Raw genomic sequence first — 17712 nt, forward strand, 5'->3', positions numbered from 1 at the left:
TGCTGATTATAATGATTAACAAACAGGATGAAACATTTACAAATTATGAATTGTTTCCACTTTAGATTGGGTGCTGCAAAAACATGAAGAAAAGATTAATAAATGATTTGTTGAGATGTAAAAATAATAGAAGTCTAGACACAAACATAGACCAAATATACTTGGTGACCTTTAGGGGCTGTGACAAGGTCCTGATGACCTTTATAGACTATTCGTTTAAAGAATAATATGTTAACATGGAGAGTTTATTCTCATTCAAAAACTCACAAACAAAAAAAAAGTTAAAATGCTGCCTTGCAGTTTATATTTGCATATTTTCCATTCATTAATCAAATGTAGACATATAAATGCAAAAATATTAAACCAACAGCAGGAAATCAAGTTTCAGGGATGCCACTGGAACAACTCTGACGCTTATCTCTCCATAATCAGGTCCGTTTAACAGGTTTAACAGGGGATTAATATGTGTTGACTATTTACTTATTTACATGGGAATGTATTTTCTTTTTTGATATTTCTTTTATTTGTTATTCTTTATGTCTTTTCTGTCTTTAACTTGAAAAGAAACATGAACAGCACTGCCTCTGAGAACCAGACATTCTCTCTTGTTGTTGCATGCACTAACTTCAACCCAAGGTATTTAATTCAACTTTCTGTAATCGGACTAGGCCTCACTGTTGTTCTGTGGCTGCCATGTTTCATCTGTTAAGTGAATGCTTTACACACTGAATGCTTCACTGAACATCCGTTAATTCACCACCAGAGGTCATCATCCACAACACAGACTCTCACACTGCACAATACATCCTGGACTACATTTCCCATGCTCCATTGCACCAATCACGGTCACCTGAGACCAATCACACACACACACACACTCACACACAGCACAATCAGACACACATTTCATAAGCACTGGACTTCCTTTCACACACTGCCGAGTATTGTTCTGCACTTATCCCTCTCCTAGCGATAGCTGCAAATCCAAGCCATTCAGTGTTTGTTTTCTTAGTCTCGTCTAAGTTTCTTGTTTTATAGTCTTGTCTCTGTGTCTAGTTTTCATTAGTTTTCGTAGTCTTGTTTCAGTTTATAGATTTCATAGTTTAGTCTTTTTCTTGCTTTGCCGTTACTCATGTTTTGACCCTTTGCTTTGGATTTTGGATTACCCCTCTTGCTTAGCCCTCTGGATATTGTTCGCTGATCGGAGACCCACGCTTGCCCTTGGATTATTCTTGTGTCTCGCCCATATCATACCCGTGTGCTCCTGTTTGACCCATGCCTGTTACGACAATGTCTCTGTTTAATAAAAGCTTGCACATGGATCCGCACGTCTCACGACTCGTCAGCCCCGTTACAACACTGGTGATGGTTGCGGAGAGACCCCCCTCATATGATTGTAAAGCACTTTGTGTGTACATCAATACACAATAAAGTGCTATACAAATGCATCATTCATTCACTCATTCACTCAAAATAAATAGCAAACGAGAATAAATTATTTGCATTACAGCATACATCAATACAAAAATAAAGATGGATTAATGGGAGAATAAAACTCAAAATTAAATAACTCTTTTGAAATAAAATGTAAATATATATAAATATATACTTGTTTTAAGCTTCAATTCTGGAAATACTAAATAATTAATCAACCAACCAGTGTCAAAATGAGAGAGCGGAATTGTTTTCGTTTACTGTTGTAAAGGTTTATGCATTTCTTACATGTAATTTACATTTGTTAATATAAATACGGTTTGAATGGGAAAATTTGCATTATTAAAAGTCAATTTAACCCTTGTGTACTCCTCATTTGAGAGTCACACTCATGGTCTTCACAGTCAGTCTCGGGAGTACCTCCCGGCTCCCGGCCTGCGAGGGGCGATGGGGGTATGTGACGAGTGGGGCGGGGCCGAGAGATGTGGGAACGAGCAAGGCCGGTAGAGTGATGGGGAAATCCGCGACACCTGCGCCCCACCGCCGGTCTTGAGTCCCACAGAGGAGATGGAAGGATATAAAACTGGACCAGGACCAGGCCTGGGCCATATTTTATGTTTTAGTTTATTTGCGCGCACCAGTCGTCCTCGAGGGGCTGGCTGTTTTGTGTTTATTTTGAATATTAAAATGATGTTTGATTGTGCGCCGGTTCCCGCCTCCTTCTTCCGGATGATTAGGAAGTTTTTATTATTACAATCCGTTTTACACTCTTGAAGTTTAACAGTGTAACCCCTTTCTTGCTCTCCACTTTTTACTGCATTGTAGTTGAATTATTTCTTTTATTTTACATAGTTGCAGTGTTACAGTCACACCAGTTCATAGGTGTGTGTATGTGCGTACAAGTGTGTGTCCTGTGTGTTGATGTGATGTGAGTTGGTGTTTTGATTTTGCACTCTAGATGTTTTCGAGGTTTCACCACTTCATTGCTGTGCTTTTTTTCTGCATTGTGGGGGATTTAAAGATTGTATGCATAAACATTTTTTGTATTGTCTATTGTTTTTTTCCCATTTCCCATTTCTTTTTCTATGGTTGGCCATTTGTGACCCAAGACCATGAGTGTGACTCTTTAGTTTTTTTAACGATCACTTAGCTTTTTCGAATCATGCCCTCAATTTTTTTGTGTTCACATACCAAGTGCCATAAAAGTCACCAAGTCCCGTACCATTCTGGTGAAGCTTTGATTTTTTTAATATTCAAAATGTAAAAGTCTCTGGTCAGAAATGACCAAAGGCCGCACAAGGTTGAACACTAGTAAACATCCTTTAACATAATTTTCAAAAAGCAAATTAGTTGTAAAAAACTAACTAAATAAAACATTTTAATCTGTATTGACATCATTTTGAATAATCCAATGTTAAAGGGATGGTTCCCTCAGAAATTAAAAATCTGTCATCATAACTTGCCTTCATGTCATTCTGTATGACTTACTCTCTTATGTTAGTTTTTGTTACCATTGACTTCCACTGTATGGACAAACACCCTTTCTCATTTCTAAAAAAAATATATATTTTAGTAAATAATGTCAAAAATGAACATAATGAGAATGCATATATTTTATGTGTGTCCTGCTGCACGTTAAAGATTCATTTCTCACTATACTCCAACCAGCATGTTTATCCATGTCTACAGAAGAAACTTGACAATCCCGTTTTGAGCCTAGGGGAATATTTATCAGCATGACGTAAGTATGAGTATTTATATTACACCCAGTGTGAAAGCCTTGCCCTGCTGTTAATGATTAAATGACTGAATTATATTTCTGTGTAAATGTAAGCCTGGCATATGAATCAAAGTCCGTGTTAGATGAAAACATAAAAGGAAGAACAAAAACGAGTGTATTTATATCTACACTGAGGCACACAATCAAGCTGGACATCTTGTTTCGTTTCTCTCTCGCTCTTATTCTTTAACTTTTTTTTTCTTCTAGTCGTGCACCCACAGTTTCCTGACTTCCTGTGTCTCCGCGCACACAGTCAAACATGCACAGAAGGTGTGTGAAGGGCAAGACTATAATGTTGCTGGCTTTCTATGCAAACTGAATGACAGACGCTTTATTTTGAACAACCATCACCAGGTATGTACATCTCAAACATTGTAGAGTTCATCAGAGATAATGTTTCTAATATACTGTATATTAGCAAGTATCTTGTATCAGTGAAGTCAACCCCTCACTCATTTTGCTTGTAGTTTCATTGAATACTACCATCATTGTATTATTTATACATCTTACACAAATTATAACACTATAGTGTGTTCGCTCTTGGTTTAATAGAAAAGGAAAGGAAAGGACAGAGAAGAAAAGATAAAACTGCAGTGATTGATGACGGCAAAGACATATCCTAGCATTGTTTTAATGATTAATCACATCATCTTCTGGATTAAGATCATTTTAGAAGGAAATCAAACTGCCACAAGTGATTACCACACGTGTAACTGCTTCCAGCTACAGAGATCAAAGTAAAGGTTAACCATTTCAGCAGGAAATGAAAGGCAAAACTGCACCGAAAAACAAAGCATTATCTGCCGTTTTCAGTGTACACAACTCAACCAGGAAAATGTGAAGAGATACGAGCTGAAGTTATTTTTAAAGAGCCTGGGCGTTACAGGTTTCTGTTTTAATGTGACTGTAAAGAACAGAACTTGATGGTAAGTATAATGTCTGACTATTTTTACCAAGACTTTCTCTCTTTGTTTATCACCCACAGAGATGGAGTTCGCTTGCAGTCATGTTGTGTGTAACTGGAGGTCCGAGAGCTTAACAGAAGATGAAGCTAAAGTCTCAAATCAAGGTCAGTTGTACGCTGTAACGGAGAATTGTTGGTTAATAACATTTAATAATACAGCACAGATGATACTGACGAGACATGTAAAGAGACATAATTAGTGAACGAAGAGTAATATGTATTAAGGGAAAACTCAACAACAACGTTTTTAGACAACGGTTCATTTACAATTGCCTGGCTATGACAGATTTAATGTCAGTGCATTGCTAGGTTGGAACGTTTTTTTAATATTTAGCTGTTTTGTTAATAGTTTTGTACTTCATAATCTTTTTACATTAGATAGCCTACTGTATAATAGGCAGGTTGTGACAACTTTCCCCATGTTGTGTATTAGGGTATTTTTATATTATTTGGCACAAATATTCAGTGTGTAACTCCATCTATCCCTCATGTTTTGTAGGTTCTGCCTCCACTCTTCCCTGTCTGTCCAGAGCTCAGTCTGTCTGCGATCATCCTTACGACAACCGCGTCACCTTTGTTCAGACACCAGGTGACTAAGTGACACTTTGTTTGTTTTTTACCTCAGTGTTGCTTTATGATCATTGTTCCAAATAAGTGGATTGTATTTCCTCTGTACATGTGAGAAATAGTTATATCTTTAATGCTCTTTTTGTGGCAACTGTTTTGTTACTAGTTCTGATCAAGAACGGCAGAATTGACTCATTTGTTTTTATTAAAGCTTTGTTTGGTTGACTTTAAATGTTGAGTGGAACAACTATCTTGCTTCAAAAGACATGCAAGTACACTTGAAAAGAAAATGCTGGTTGGAAAAAATAAGATCACATCCTTTTTGTGGGTGTGAAAGTTGATGACAGAGAAATTTCATAGGTGCGCATGATGTGTGATTTATACCCAGAGTCTAGATAAAATGACACAAATGGCCATTATCATTCAGAAAAGATGTATGTAGGCTGCAGACACATTCAAAAAGTTCTGATTTATTTTTATTTATCTTTTCATTATTTCTGCTGTCTGGTTTGTATATTAATGTGATACAAGTCGTGTTCAGCCGTGGTTAGTACCAGTGGTTTGTGAAATGTGTGACTTGACAGACTTCTTTTTGATTATGACTGCATACATAAAAAATAGCAAGACTTCATCCGTGAAAAAGAATAGCTGACGAAAACTTAAAAGAGAATGATAAGGATGTCCAAAACAACACAGAACGACTATCATAGGCAGCATTAGACCTTGAAGATCCTGGATCTACAAAAACTGACCACAGAGAACTTCACAGAGCCAACATTAATGAAAGAGCTGCAACTGCTAAAACTTAAATCACAGACATCAATGCTAAAATGCAAAAAAATAAATAAAGATGTTGTCATGACCATAATACCTGGTAGATAAAAACATCTGCCCTTTCCAGACAAGTCAACTGATCTGAATGCTATCAAACCGCTGTGGACAGTTTTAATGTGAAGCGTGCAGAGCTGATTTCCTCCTCCAGCATCTGTAAAACAAGATGACATTCTAATGGACACTAGTACAAAGTTTGATGTATTTAGTCAAAGAAAGCTGGAAGCTGTATTAAAGGCAAATGTAAAAAATGCATCAATAAAGAAAAAATGCTTAGGTGTTTACGTTATTTTGTCCAATCTCGAAATCTTTAAAAATGCAAGCCTCTTAATCTCCCCAAGGTTGCATTTATTTGTTATTTATATAGTTGAATATAATAAACATTGTAATATTGTGAAATTTAAAGTAAATGTAAGAAATTTTAAGTTTTCTATTTTAGTGTATTTTTTAATTTTTCCTGAAAATTTTCAACAGCAGTTACCCCAGTCTTTAATGTAGCATGATCCTTCAGAAATCATTCTTAAATGCTCGTTTAGTGCTTAATAATCATTTGTTTTTATCATCAATGTAAAAACAGCACTTATTTAGAACAGAAATCTTAATTTAATGCATCCTCGCTGAATGAAAGTGTTACTTTTCGTTATAAAAATACAACTTTTGAAAAAAATGTATTTGTATAAGATTCATAAAAAATAATGTATCCTTTATTTATTTCATTTGGTTGATTTTTAATTTTTTTGTACAGCTCCATCGATGGCTCCACCACCTGTACCACCTCGTACCATACAGAGAAGAGAAACTCTCTGCAGCGCACTCCCACCACCAATACCACCGAGAGGTGAGAAGACATTGACACTTCTGATCAAAAAACAAACTCTGTGTTCCGACCGTCATGTATTATTTTCCATCCACTTCTTTCTCAGGTCCGGAGAATAATGGAGAGACTCGGCTTAAAGCTAATGTAAATGTTGTGTCGCTAAAAGTGGGAAGCCTCGTGGATATTGGTAAAGGTGTGTTAAACAGTAATTTTTGAAAACATAAACTTCCTAAATGTTACATCTGTTCGGCTCACTTACTATCTCCTTAGCATCTGCTATACAGAGCAGCCAGAAACCAGTGCGTTGTGGGAAATGCAATGCCATCATGTCCTCAGCAAGCAGCTCAGAGATGCACCAGAAAACAATAGTAAGTTATACCAGGAGGTGCAAAACCACTGTGACACTATATGACACCAACTTTTGTTCAAAGTGATTCCTGTCCTTCTTTTTCTAGATATGGAACTGTGAGTTTTGTGGGAAGGAGAACGTTTACCCCCAGACTACACTGAAGGGAGGCCGGTTTGCTTTGCGCAATCCTCCAGGCCGGGATATACTTTACTTGGACGATGATGAGGACACAGATTATGAGAATCTAGACGACTTGCTTATTGTCCTGTGCGTGGACATTTCCGGAAGTATGAGCGTCACATCTGAGGTGCCGATCACTTTCATTACAGACATCCCGAGCTGTTGTTTTGTTGTTGCACTTGTTCTCATTAAATATATTTTTCTCTCAGATCTGTCCCGGTAACAGCACACGATCACCCACATATATTTCTCGACTGCAGGTGAGAGGTGACTTTTGACTTAATATAAAAAAATTTTTGCTTGCATGAACATGCACAATAAATGTGAAGTTATACTCCCATTTGTTGGATGCAGGGAGTCCAAGAAGCTCTTCAGATGGTGCTGTGCTCTCTTCAGAAGACCTCACCTCACCGAAGAGTTGCACTGGTGACGTTTAACAATGAGGTAGAGATGTGAGCCAGAAAAGGATAACAATAGGAGATGCTGTAATGGTATCAAGTACATTTTAGGCTTTTTTGAACTTTATGTGCACAAACCAGTTCTGATAACAAAGACATAAAACATTTTCCTCTATTTTTTCTGTATACTTGTTTGCAAAATCTGCTGCTGTATGGAATTATTGTGGTGTAATAAAGACATTGTTTAACTGGGGTCTGGGGAAAAAGAGAGAGGAAAATGTTTATATATTATTTAAAATATATTATGTATATATTATTATATATAATGGAATTGTTAGATGTAATTTTCCTGGAAATATGTTTATTGTGAAAAGCACTATACATTCCCATTAGAATTTATTTAAAAAAAAATTATCTCATGTTTATTCTGCACAATATTTTTCTAATGTTAGGTAGAAAAAAAAGATTAACTTAATAAATTAAATTTAAATTAAATTAAATGTATGCATTCAGCAGATGCTTTTATCCAAAGCGACTTACAGTGCATTCAGGCTATCAATTTTTACCTATCAAATATATATATATAAAAATATTATATAAAATATTACCTAATACAAATAATTAGAAAATTCACTTTGCCTTATGTTCAACTGATTTATTTCTAACTTCCAACATGTTGTCTTAACATGATTTTTTTTCTCACTTGTTGTAAATGTTTTTAAACATGAAAATATAAAGCTGCTCTTATATTACATGCAGGGTAGCTTCAATAAAGTTTGAAGACACCTGGTATAATTCCATATATTTTGGATAGGTTAGTGGCTAAACAACACTATAAACTGTGGTTGGTCATTATACATGCCAGTCAGATGGTCTCTTCCTGTCCAAGTGGGTTATTCTTTGTCAGAATAAGCATCTCTGTGGAGTTTATGCTGGTAGATTTTGGCGACACAGAACCAGACTGAATGTTCCCTGTAATTCATACTATGTCAGAACCACATAAATAAGAAAGAGCTACATACTTGTGAAGCCAGAATTCAACAGAACTATAAAACGTGATGACTGAGCATTTCCCAGTCTTGTTTCGGTTTTGAAAAGCATGTGGCGTCTGGTATGAGGAAACCAGAACTCACTGTGAAGGAATTAAAGGAGCATGTGAAACTACTAAGTTTAGCAAATGAAAAGCCATTTCAGGGAACTAGATACAGACGTAAAGAGTAGCAGCATAGCTCTCATGGTGCTTTATGGTACCGTTCCTTTAATAGATTACAGTTCAGAAAAGCATGAATAGTTGTGTTTGTGGTTTTTAGGTGACAGTATATGGTGATGGCACGAAGGTTCCTCTTACTCTGAGAGACTGGGCACTGATGGACTATGATTATCTGAAGAAGGAGGGTGAGAACTACAGCACCCCTCACTGCATTACAGAGACTATCCAACCTCTCACCCAGAAAATCAAAGAGTGAGTGACAAGTTCTCAGGCTTTTATTGTATGTATATCTATCAAAGGTCACGTCATCTTTTTTTCTGTGTTTGCGTATGGAGTATTTTGTAGGTTTACCACTGAGCTTTTTTCTGCTAGGTTGTCTGATTTTGTGTTTTGTGCTTCTGTCAGTGGATAAACTGTCTGAATTGTTGTCTAAAGATACAGCTTTAAGAAACCACTATATCCTGTTAGAAGCCAAGACTATACTCAAAAAAAGCAATGAGCTCAAAACCCACAAATGTGTCTAGGGAGGCTTTTTATGTCCAGTTGAAGGTAGCATAAATATAAATATCATAGGGTGTAAGTAGCTATAGTGCTTCACATCATTATTTTAAACCATGTACAACCATGTAGAAAACCTTATGTGATCCTAGAGCATAAAACCAGTGGATTAGACACATGCCTTTGGTGTGAGAGACCTGGGTTCGAATCCACTGTGCGACACCAATGTGTCCCTGAGCAAGACACTTAAAGGGTTAGTTCACCCAAAAATGAAAATTATGTCATTAATAACTCACCCTCATGTCGTTCCAAACCTGTGAGACCTCCGTTTATCTTCAAAACACAGTTTAAGATATTTTATTTTTAGTCCGAGAGCTCTCAGTCCCTCCATTGAAGCTGTGTGTACGGTAAACTGTCCATGTCCAGAAAGGTAAGAAAAACATCATCAAAGTAGTCCATGTGACATCAGCGGGTCAGTTTTTTGAAGCATCGACAATACATTTTGTATTATACTTTATTCAGCATTGTCTTCTCTTCCGTGTCTGTTGTGAGAGAGTTCAAAACACAACAGTTAAGTGATATCCGGTTCATGAACGAATCACTTGATGTAACCGGATCTTCTTGAACCAGTTCACCAAATTGAACTGAATCGTTAGAAACGGTTCTCGTCACCAATACGCATTAATCCACAAATGACTTAAGCTGTTAACTTTTTTAATGTGGCTGACACTCCCTCTAAGTTCAAACAAACCAATATCCAGGAGTAATTCATTTACTCAAACAGTACACTGACTGAACTGCTGTGAAGAGAGAACTGAAGATGAACACCGAGCCGAGCCAGATAACGAACAAAAGACTGACTCGTTCTCGAGTCAAGAACCAGTTGCATCGGTTTTCGGATCACCAGTAGTGATGGGAAGTTCGGTTCTTTTCCGAGAACCGATTCTTCTGGACATTTCGATTCAATAAACCGGTTGAAGAAAACGGTTCACCGGTACTTTTGGCGTTCGACGTCATGGCGTCATTGGTGATGATTGCCCTTGATTCAAGCCTTCGGTTTACCCGCACTCATAAGAATCAGAATCAGTTCAGAATCAATCACCAAAAGAATCAGTTCAGTTCAGACGCTCTGTGTGTCGGTCTGCTTCACTCTGAATCACACATGCGCAGTATCATCAGCTCCTCGGTTCACGAATCGGACGCGTCTGACAGAAACGGTTCTTCACTCGTGAACGAGTCAATGTTTGTTCGTTATCTGGCTCGGCTCGGTGTTCATCTTCAGTTCTCTCTTCACAGCAGTTCAGTCAGTGTACTGTTTGAGTCAATGAATTACTCCGGGATATTGGTTTGTTTGAACTCAGAGGGAGTGTCAGCCACATTAAAAAAGTTAACAGCTTAAGTCATTAGTGGATTAATGCGTATTGGAGATGAGAGCCGTTTCAAACGATTCAGTTCGATTTGGTGAACTGGTTCAAAAAGATCCGGTTACATCGAGTGATTAGTTTGCGAACCAGATATCATTGAACTGTTGTGTTTTGAACTCACAACAGACACGGAAGAAAAAATCTATCTATCTATCTATCTATCTATCTATCTATCTATCTATCTATCTATCTATCTATCTATCTATCTATCTATCTATCTATCTATCTATCTATCTATCCATGCATCCATCCATCTATATAATATGTAAATATTTAAATCTTATTACATCTATATATATATATATATATATATATATGGCACCACTGATATAGAATAAAGAGAGAAAGAAAAGTAATACATTTTATTGTTAAAGGAGCTATGTGGAGGTTTTTACTTAAAAAAATCTTTAAGAAGAGTTTTCATTTGTACGTGTATGAGCCAACCATGATGTAAAAAAAAGAATGACACCTCGACTGTCCACCACGGTTGCCTCTATCAGCCTGTAGGCTCAATTGTGTGTGGAGGAGTCGGGCCCGAATTGGCGCGAAAATTCCCAAAATGTGAAAAAATAATTATATAATCAACAAATCCACGATTCGTTAATCTCGACAGCTGTAATAGTAAATATATATACTATTACAGCTGTCGAGATTAACGAATCGTGGAATTGTTGATTATATAATTATTTTTTCGATCTTTTCCCATCACATGAAAGGCTGCAGTGATGAGCATTGAGTAGACAGAGTCTGTTTATCGCGTGAATGCAGTGATCTCGTCATTATTGCAACAAGTTTCCTCACAAAATGCTTTCACCACAGCTAACAGCAAACACATGAATACAGTAAGAGCTCCGTTGTGCAGCATAACAGCGTCACTCATTGTAACGGCAGTTTGGACAAGCGATGTGTAACAGCTCCGGAAAAAAGCGAGCGTTCTTTGATCGCTCTCTGTAGTTAAATCACAATTTAAATAACAGGTTTGTTTCATGCTACTAAGAGAAACAATGTAAAGTTGATCGTTTAATCACTGACTTGATTCACTGATGCATAAACAGTATTAAACGATTTAGAAAGAAAGTCTGTGTGAACTTGAATGATTAGCTACCCATCAGAAATCACTGATCACAGATCAGGCATTAATGAACACTGTTACTCACTGTTTGTGCCAGTGCCGTCGAATCCATATCATAAAAGTCTGTCTGAAACACCTGTGCTGACATTGCGACTGAATTATATGTAAATATTTGGGCGGGCAAAGCAGAGAAAGGGGAGGTAACAGTTCTCGTTGCAACGTCACAACGAGTAGATTCAAGATCAGCCCGATTGAGCTTCCATTTTCTCAAAGGCAGAGAAAGATAGAAAAATCTTGATTTACACAGATTCAAATTTCTAGAATCTTGGGGACCATATACAGGCTAGGGGAACTCATATTAAACTTAAAAAACGTCAGAAAGTGAAATTTTCATGTCATAGGACCTTTAAGCCAGTATTCCGTCTCAGTGTGTGATAACTTACGGTTTCTTCTTCTCAGACTCAGAGAGCATGGAGCCACAGCACTGGGACCCGCTGCCCTCATCTCTGTTGCCATGGCATCTCAGTTCACGGGGTCAAAAGTATGTGTTCTGACAAATGTACCTGTTTTGTTATGATAAATATGTGCTGCAATGATAAAACCAATACTCTCTGTGTTAAGCCATAGTCTAGAAGAGGACACTTGTCAGATATCATATTGCAAATTTATGCAATTATTTGCTTTAGCTACTAATTCATATTGATGCTATACATTTCGTGTATATATTTGTGTAATTTTTAATATTATATTTTTTTCAGGTTATAATTTGCACAGATGGGCAGGCCAACATAGGCCTAGGCCAATTAGATCAAGAGTCTTCATATTGCCCTGCCCCCTCACCTTACTTTTACAATCAGTTAGCCCATTATGCTGCTGAAAAAGGGTAAGCCGGCTGCAAAACACAGATCTCTTTCTAAATATTATGCTAGTTTCTCCCCATGTGGGGTGTGATGCATTATTAAGTAATAAATCATATTTATCATATATATGTGTGTGTGTGTGTGTGTGTGTGTGTGTGCGTATGCGTGTGTGAAAGAATTAAATGAGCCTTTCCATTTCTATCCTCCTATTGTCAAACTGGTCGAGGCTGATTTTCAATTTAGGAATGAATGCAGTATTTTTAGCAAGTATTTAGTAACCTACACTGTTGAAGATGCTAAATTACAAGCTAATAATTGATTGCTTTTCTTATAGTAGCTTGTCCAACACTGGTTTTAGCGAACAACAATGAATGTAGGCCAGTATTCCTTAAGAAATCATGATGTGTCCAGTGTTATTTGTATTAGTTGTGGTCATTAAGCCATAGATTCTGTTGCTGTGGTTATTTACAGTGTGATAGTGTCAGTGATGACCTTTGAAGGAGAGGACTGTCGTTTGGCAGAGGTCGGGAGGTTGGCTGATCACACAGGAGGCAGAGTGAGTTACTGCTGCTGCACATCTGCTCTCCACCTTTCTGTTTAGCAGTCTGGGTCATGTTGCAATTATCAGATAAGATGGTAAAGAGAGAAACCTAGAGGTACATGAGGATTGCTGCAACAATCCATTTCTCCTAGGGTGTTGACTTTCCCTAATGTGGTTACGGCTCACACACTTGTAGCTCATTGTAAACTATGTGAAAAATGTTCACATTCTCAGCATGACCCCTTCACTCGACATTTTCTGCAAACAGCAACTGTCTGTCACCACTCATGTTATAACATAGACTTCAAGCACATCCTAGAAGCTTAATCTGTTTTAATGGGTTTAAGACATGTAGCATGAAGCCTATTTCAGAGAAACCGATGCTTATCACAAGTGACACCCACACATACAAGGAAGGACTATTTGTGTTCAGTATTTCCCCTTTTGCTGCATTTGAATGTGAAAAGGAGTTTTGGCTTTGAAACAATGATAATAGGAAACTGGTGCATACGTTTGCAAGACATTAATCGCTTTATTGTCATCCATCTCTGTAGTGTGCACCACTAGCTTATTAGTTTGCACCTAGTTTGAATAATAAGCATTTTTTAATTGATACTTTTATTTATAATCATACAAAAGATTTTAATTTAAAATAAATTCTGTTTGTATCACAGTTTCCACAATAACTTTAAACAGCACAACTGATAATAGTGAGAAATATATATTGAGCAAATCAGCATATTATAATGATTTCTGAAGGATCATGTGACACTGAAGACTGGAGTAATGATGCGGAATATCCAGCTTAGCATTATAGGAATAAATTACTTTTTAAAAATATAACAATAGAACACAGTTATTTTAAATTGTAATAATACTTACTATATTTTTGATCAAAGAAATGCAGCTTTGATGAGCAGAAAAAACTTCTTTCAAAACACAAAAATCTTACCAACCCCCATGTTTTGGAAGGCTGTGTTTCTCTTTGAAAACTGTGATATAACATATAAGCCAAGATCTTAAATGTTAAAAACATATTATGTATTTTTCATCCACTTTCAGATAAATATTGTAAACATTGGTACAGTTGCCACAGAGATTCAGAGCGCTATAGCTGACAGTGTCCTGGCAACTAGTGTTATGGCAACACTGCTGGCACCAGATGGCATGTAAGTATCCATTACTACCTTCACTCACACAAACATGCACAAATACATGCAAACACAAATATGCACTATACACTCATTGCATAGCCTCTGTCTCTTTTTTTCTATCCTCTTCTCTGTTTGACTCAGATACTTCCCCTATGAGGAGGATAATCATAGGTTAGTACGAGAGATTGGCAATGTAACAGATGGTGTTGAGATCACCTTCCAGTTTGCAGTCAGACCAGAAAAAGTTGAAAGTAAGCACAAAATACAATATACAGTGCAATCAAAAAATAATAATGAATGCATTTTCATATGGAACAGGAAATGTAGATTTTTTTTATTTAAATGTGTGTTTTTTTAGGTTTCCAGCAACGGGACCGGGTCCCTTTTCAGTTGCAGCTGAGTTTCAAGACTCGAGATCTGCAGAAAGTGACAAGAGTCATCACTCAACAGAAACGTGTCACCACCAGCAGGCAAACAACTACAAATACTACACAATACACTTAGTGATTTATCATCAGCTGTTTCACATTTAAAATATCTGCAAAAATGTAATTGCAGTAGACATAGTAAGACAGTATATATATCTCAACCTTCCTTTCTCCATCTCTGTGTCTTGTCCTGTGTGTAGTTGGGTGTGGGCAGGCAGTTTAAATATGTCTGTGTTGGGCGTCCACTGTGCCCAGCTGTGTGCCAGGCTGACTATGGAGGGCCGAGTACACGAAGCACAGAGACAGCTAACAGCTCAGCAGGATCTTCTGAAAGACATCAGGTACGGCAAACCTCTCCAGATTCCACTTTTCTACATCATATGTGTAGGTATAGAATATATCTCTCTTAATGTTTATCTCACAGTCAACAGAAGCCGAGCCCTAAAGAAGAGAGTATCTATGGGAACTGGATCAGCACCATGAGTATGATCTGTGAAGACCTCACCACGGTCAACCAGGTGTGACTACACCCTCAACCTAACAAATAATAGTACAAATAATCATTTATTTTAGGATTTTATGAATTTCCACCATCATTACGCCAATCTTCAGTGTCACATGATCCTTCAGAAATCATTCGGATGTGCTGATTTGCTGCTCAAAGCATTTCTTATTATTATCAGTGTTGAGAATAGCTGTGCCGCTTAATGTTTTTGTGGACTGGGATACATTTTTCAGGATTCTTTTATGAATGGAAAGAACAAAGTAAAAATTAACAGCATTTATTTGATATAGTGTTTTTTGTAACATTATAGATGTCTATACTGTCTCCTCTACATATCTCTATAAGGATCACATGACACTGTAGACTGGATTTAAGTGTTAGTTCACCCCAAAATTAAAATTTGATGTTTATCTGCTTACCCCCAGGGCATCCGAGATGTAAGTGAATTTGTTTCTTCAGTAGAACACAAACAAGGATTTTTAGCTTCAGTGGTCAGGGACAACTATACCTTTAATGGCTTCTGAAAATTTGGCTTTTCCATTAGAGAAATAAATTACAATAATATTTAGCAATATCACTGCTTACTGTATTTTGATTAAATAAATGCAGCCTTCTTTATCTTTAAAAATCTTTATTGTTCCAAAAATTATCATTAATTTTAATAAGTCATTAAAACATTATGGAATATTTAACTAATCAGTAGGTCGTGCTATTCAAGCATTTTCATGAATAAGTGTTTTTATTACATGAATAAACTATGTAAACTATTTCAAAATAAATTAGCAGAGCATTTATCAAGCATTGTCATTGTTTACTTAATTCAGCATACCACAGTCTGGATAGATACACACTAATAATGCTTGTAGATATGTGTCATTCAGTATGTTTTGAAATCTGCTCAGCTACAAAAGTGCCCCAAGCCATATAAGCATTATAGATGAATCATTGTGACTAAATGATAAAGTCCTTGTGCTGAAAGCATGACACAGTTTTACTCTAAACAGAACAAGACAGAAACTGACACCATCCCAGCATCCCGAACACCTTCCACCGCGGTGAGTTAAAGATCTCCCATGCTATATATATATATATATATATATATGTATACATATATGTAACATCAAATATGGGATTTAAAATCTAATTTAAACTTGGATGTACACACAAACTTGTTAGGATGTTGAAAAACATGTTATACATAAAATGAATAAGAAAGCATGCTTAAATATCATGGATCATCACATCAAATATATTCTCCTCCAGAGTCTCTCAGATGCGGCGGCCAATGTGGTCTATCAAATGAAGAGAGCCAAGAGCGTGAGCGGAAAGGGACAGAGAGTTGCCACGCTGGAGCAGTGAACTCAGATGTCAACAGGACTCATGAGCGGTCATTTAAATGTGAAACCAGTCATATAGGCTGCTATATCAGTCTCAAACTATGGAGAATGAATACTGCTTAGAATATATGCAATATAAAATTTATGCAAACTATGAGTTGATAACCTTGTATCCAGCTGGTGAGTTTCTTGTCATGCCATCACTGCTGTATTTAACTTCTGTGCATTTCAGTTTGGCTGGTCTGTGCAATTTTTATGTGAGTATCTTGTAACTAGTAAATGTATGTCAGATTACCAGTTTAGATACTAGGGACTCAGTGTAATGCAATCAAATAAAACATGTTTTATAGAAATCACAGACTGATTCTTCTTACTCTTTCTACTTACAAAACATTAAAATTTTCAAATAATTTTATAATGTACGCTGATTTAAAGGATAACGACTGGTAAAAGTGTGTCAACAGAACCAACTTTAGTGATGTACGTGACAAAAATACCCTGATCATTTGCACTCTGTTCTTTCTTATCTCTCTCTCTCTCTCTCTCTCTGTCTTTCCCCTTATGTTAATGGCAGATGTAGAGTAGCATTTGACTCTTGAAATACCACTCTTGAAATGAGGCGATTCTATCTGTCTCTCTGCAGACGGTATGTACCTAGGAAACCTGTGTCACCTGGTTCTCCCTGAAGAAAAACATCTGTTTTTCTACAGATTTAACACTACGTCAGGTTTTTCCATAATGAGGCTTTGTTTTGCACATATGACCTCTGGTTCACCCCACAAGATGACCACAAAAGACCTTTAATTCAGTCATGATCAGGTCCAGATCTCTGTAGAATCTCCTTCTGTTATTTATTTATTCATTCATTTACAAATTTATTTCATCTGCCAATAAGCATGTTGTACTTTCATCTCAATTTACAAGTCTAATTCATTTCACAGAATTCCACCAATAAGCAACTAGTAGTCCCATACTGAAGTGTTACTTACTTTTCTAACTTTTATCCAACCGGTCTGATTTTGTGTAGTAGTTCATCATATAAACATTTAATACATGCGGAGCCCCGCACATGACATGCAGAAAAAAAAAAATAGTAAGCTAAATCGCGTGCACGATTTACTAATTAATTCCCTCAATGTACTAAAACGTGCACACGATTACTTTTGCGTGCCCTCGATTTACTATTTGGTTCTCTGGATTTATAAATAGTGCGCAATAGTAAATCGAGGGAACGCGTGCACGTTTTAGTAGGTTACATTGAGGGAACGAATTAGTAAATCGCGCGCACACTTTTTTTTCTTTTCTTGCATCATGTCCTGTGCGGGGCTCCGTAACGTAATATTAGCATTTTAATTGTTTTTTT

At 36.8% G+C, this 17712-nt stretch overlaps 1 protein-coding gene across 4 annotated transcripts; it reads left to right on the forward strand.

Annotated features, from left to right (window-relative positions):
- Positions 1-3275: 3275 nt before the first annotated feature.
- On the forward strand, positions 3276-16704 carry LOC113105600 (circularly permutated Ras protein 1). 4 transcript variants are annotated; one of them, XM_026266761.1, is made up of 21 exons: positions 3276-3568; positions 4200-4283; positions 4678-4767; positions 6322-6414; positions 6500-6586; positions 6664-6761; positions 6849-7049; positions 7132-7182; positions 7277-7366; positions 8631-8782; positions 11984-12065; positions 12283-12407; positions 12856-12940; positions 13988-14094; positions 14221-14330; positions 14438-14549; positions 14708-14848; positions 14932-15025; positions 15438-15449; positions 16017-16067; positions 16276-16704. In XM_026266761.1, the coding sequence occupies exons 2-21, from the start codon at positions 4202-4204 to the stop codon at positions 16369-16371; spliced, it is 1959 nt and encodes a 652-aa protein (XP_026122546.1). In that variant the 5' UTR covers positions 3276-3568; positions 4200-4201; the 3' UTR covers positions 16372-16704. The 4 variants fall into 4 exon arrangements, with proteins under 4 accessions (XP_026122546.1, XP_026122548.1, XP_026122547.1 ...); XM_026266762.1 differs by lacking the exon at positions 3276-3568 and adding an exon at positions 3948-4100; XM_026266763.1 differs by lacking the exon at positions 15438-15449 and having other exon boundaries at positions 3278-3568.
- The last annotated feature ends 1008 nt before the right edge of the window (positions 16705-17712 follow it).

The sequence above is a fragment of the Carassius auratus genome, chromosome 7 (genome assembly GCF_003368295.1).
Source record: "Carassius auratus strain Wakin chromosome 7, ASM336829v1, whole genome shotgun sequence".
Classification (NCBI taxonomy): domain Eukaryota; kingdom Metazoa; phylum Chordata; class Actinopteri; order Cypriniformes; family Cyprinidae; genus Carassius; species Carassius auratus.

What these genes read in the sequence shown, in the direction of transcription:
- LOC113105600 (XM_026266761.1), top strand. Translation starts at nt 4,202, where the DNA reads ATGGAGTTCGCTTGCAGTCATGTTGTGTGTAACTGGAGGTCCGAGAGC. An exon ending in ACCACCAATACCACCGAGAG is followed by an intron (nt 6,415 to 6,499) that starts GTGAGAAGACAT and finishes CTTCTTTCTCAG; the next exon opens with GTCCGGAGAATAATGGAGAG. An exon ending in CTGATCACACAGGAGGCAGA is followed by an intron (nt 12,941 to 13,987) that starts GTGAGTTACTGC and finishes ATCCACTTTCAG; the next exon opens with ATAAATATTGTAAACATTGG.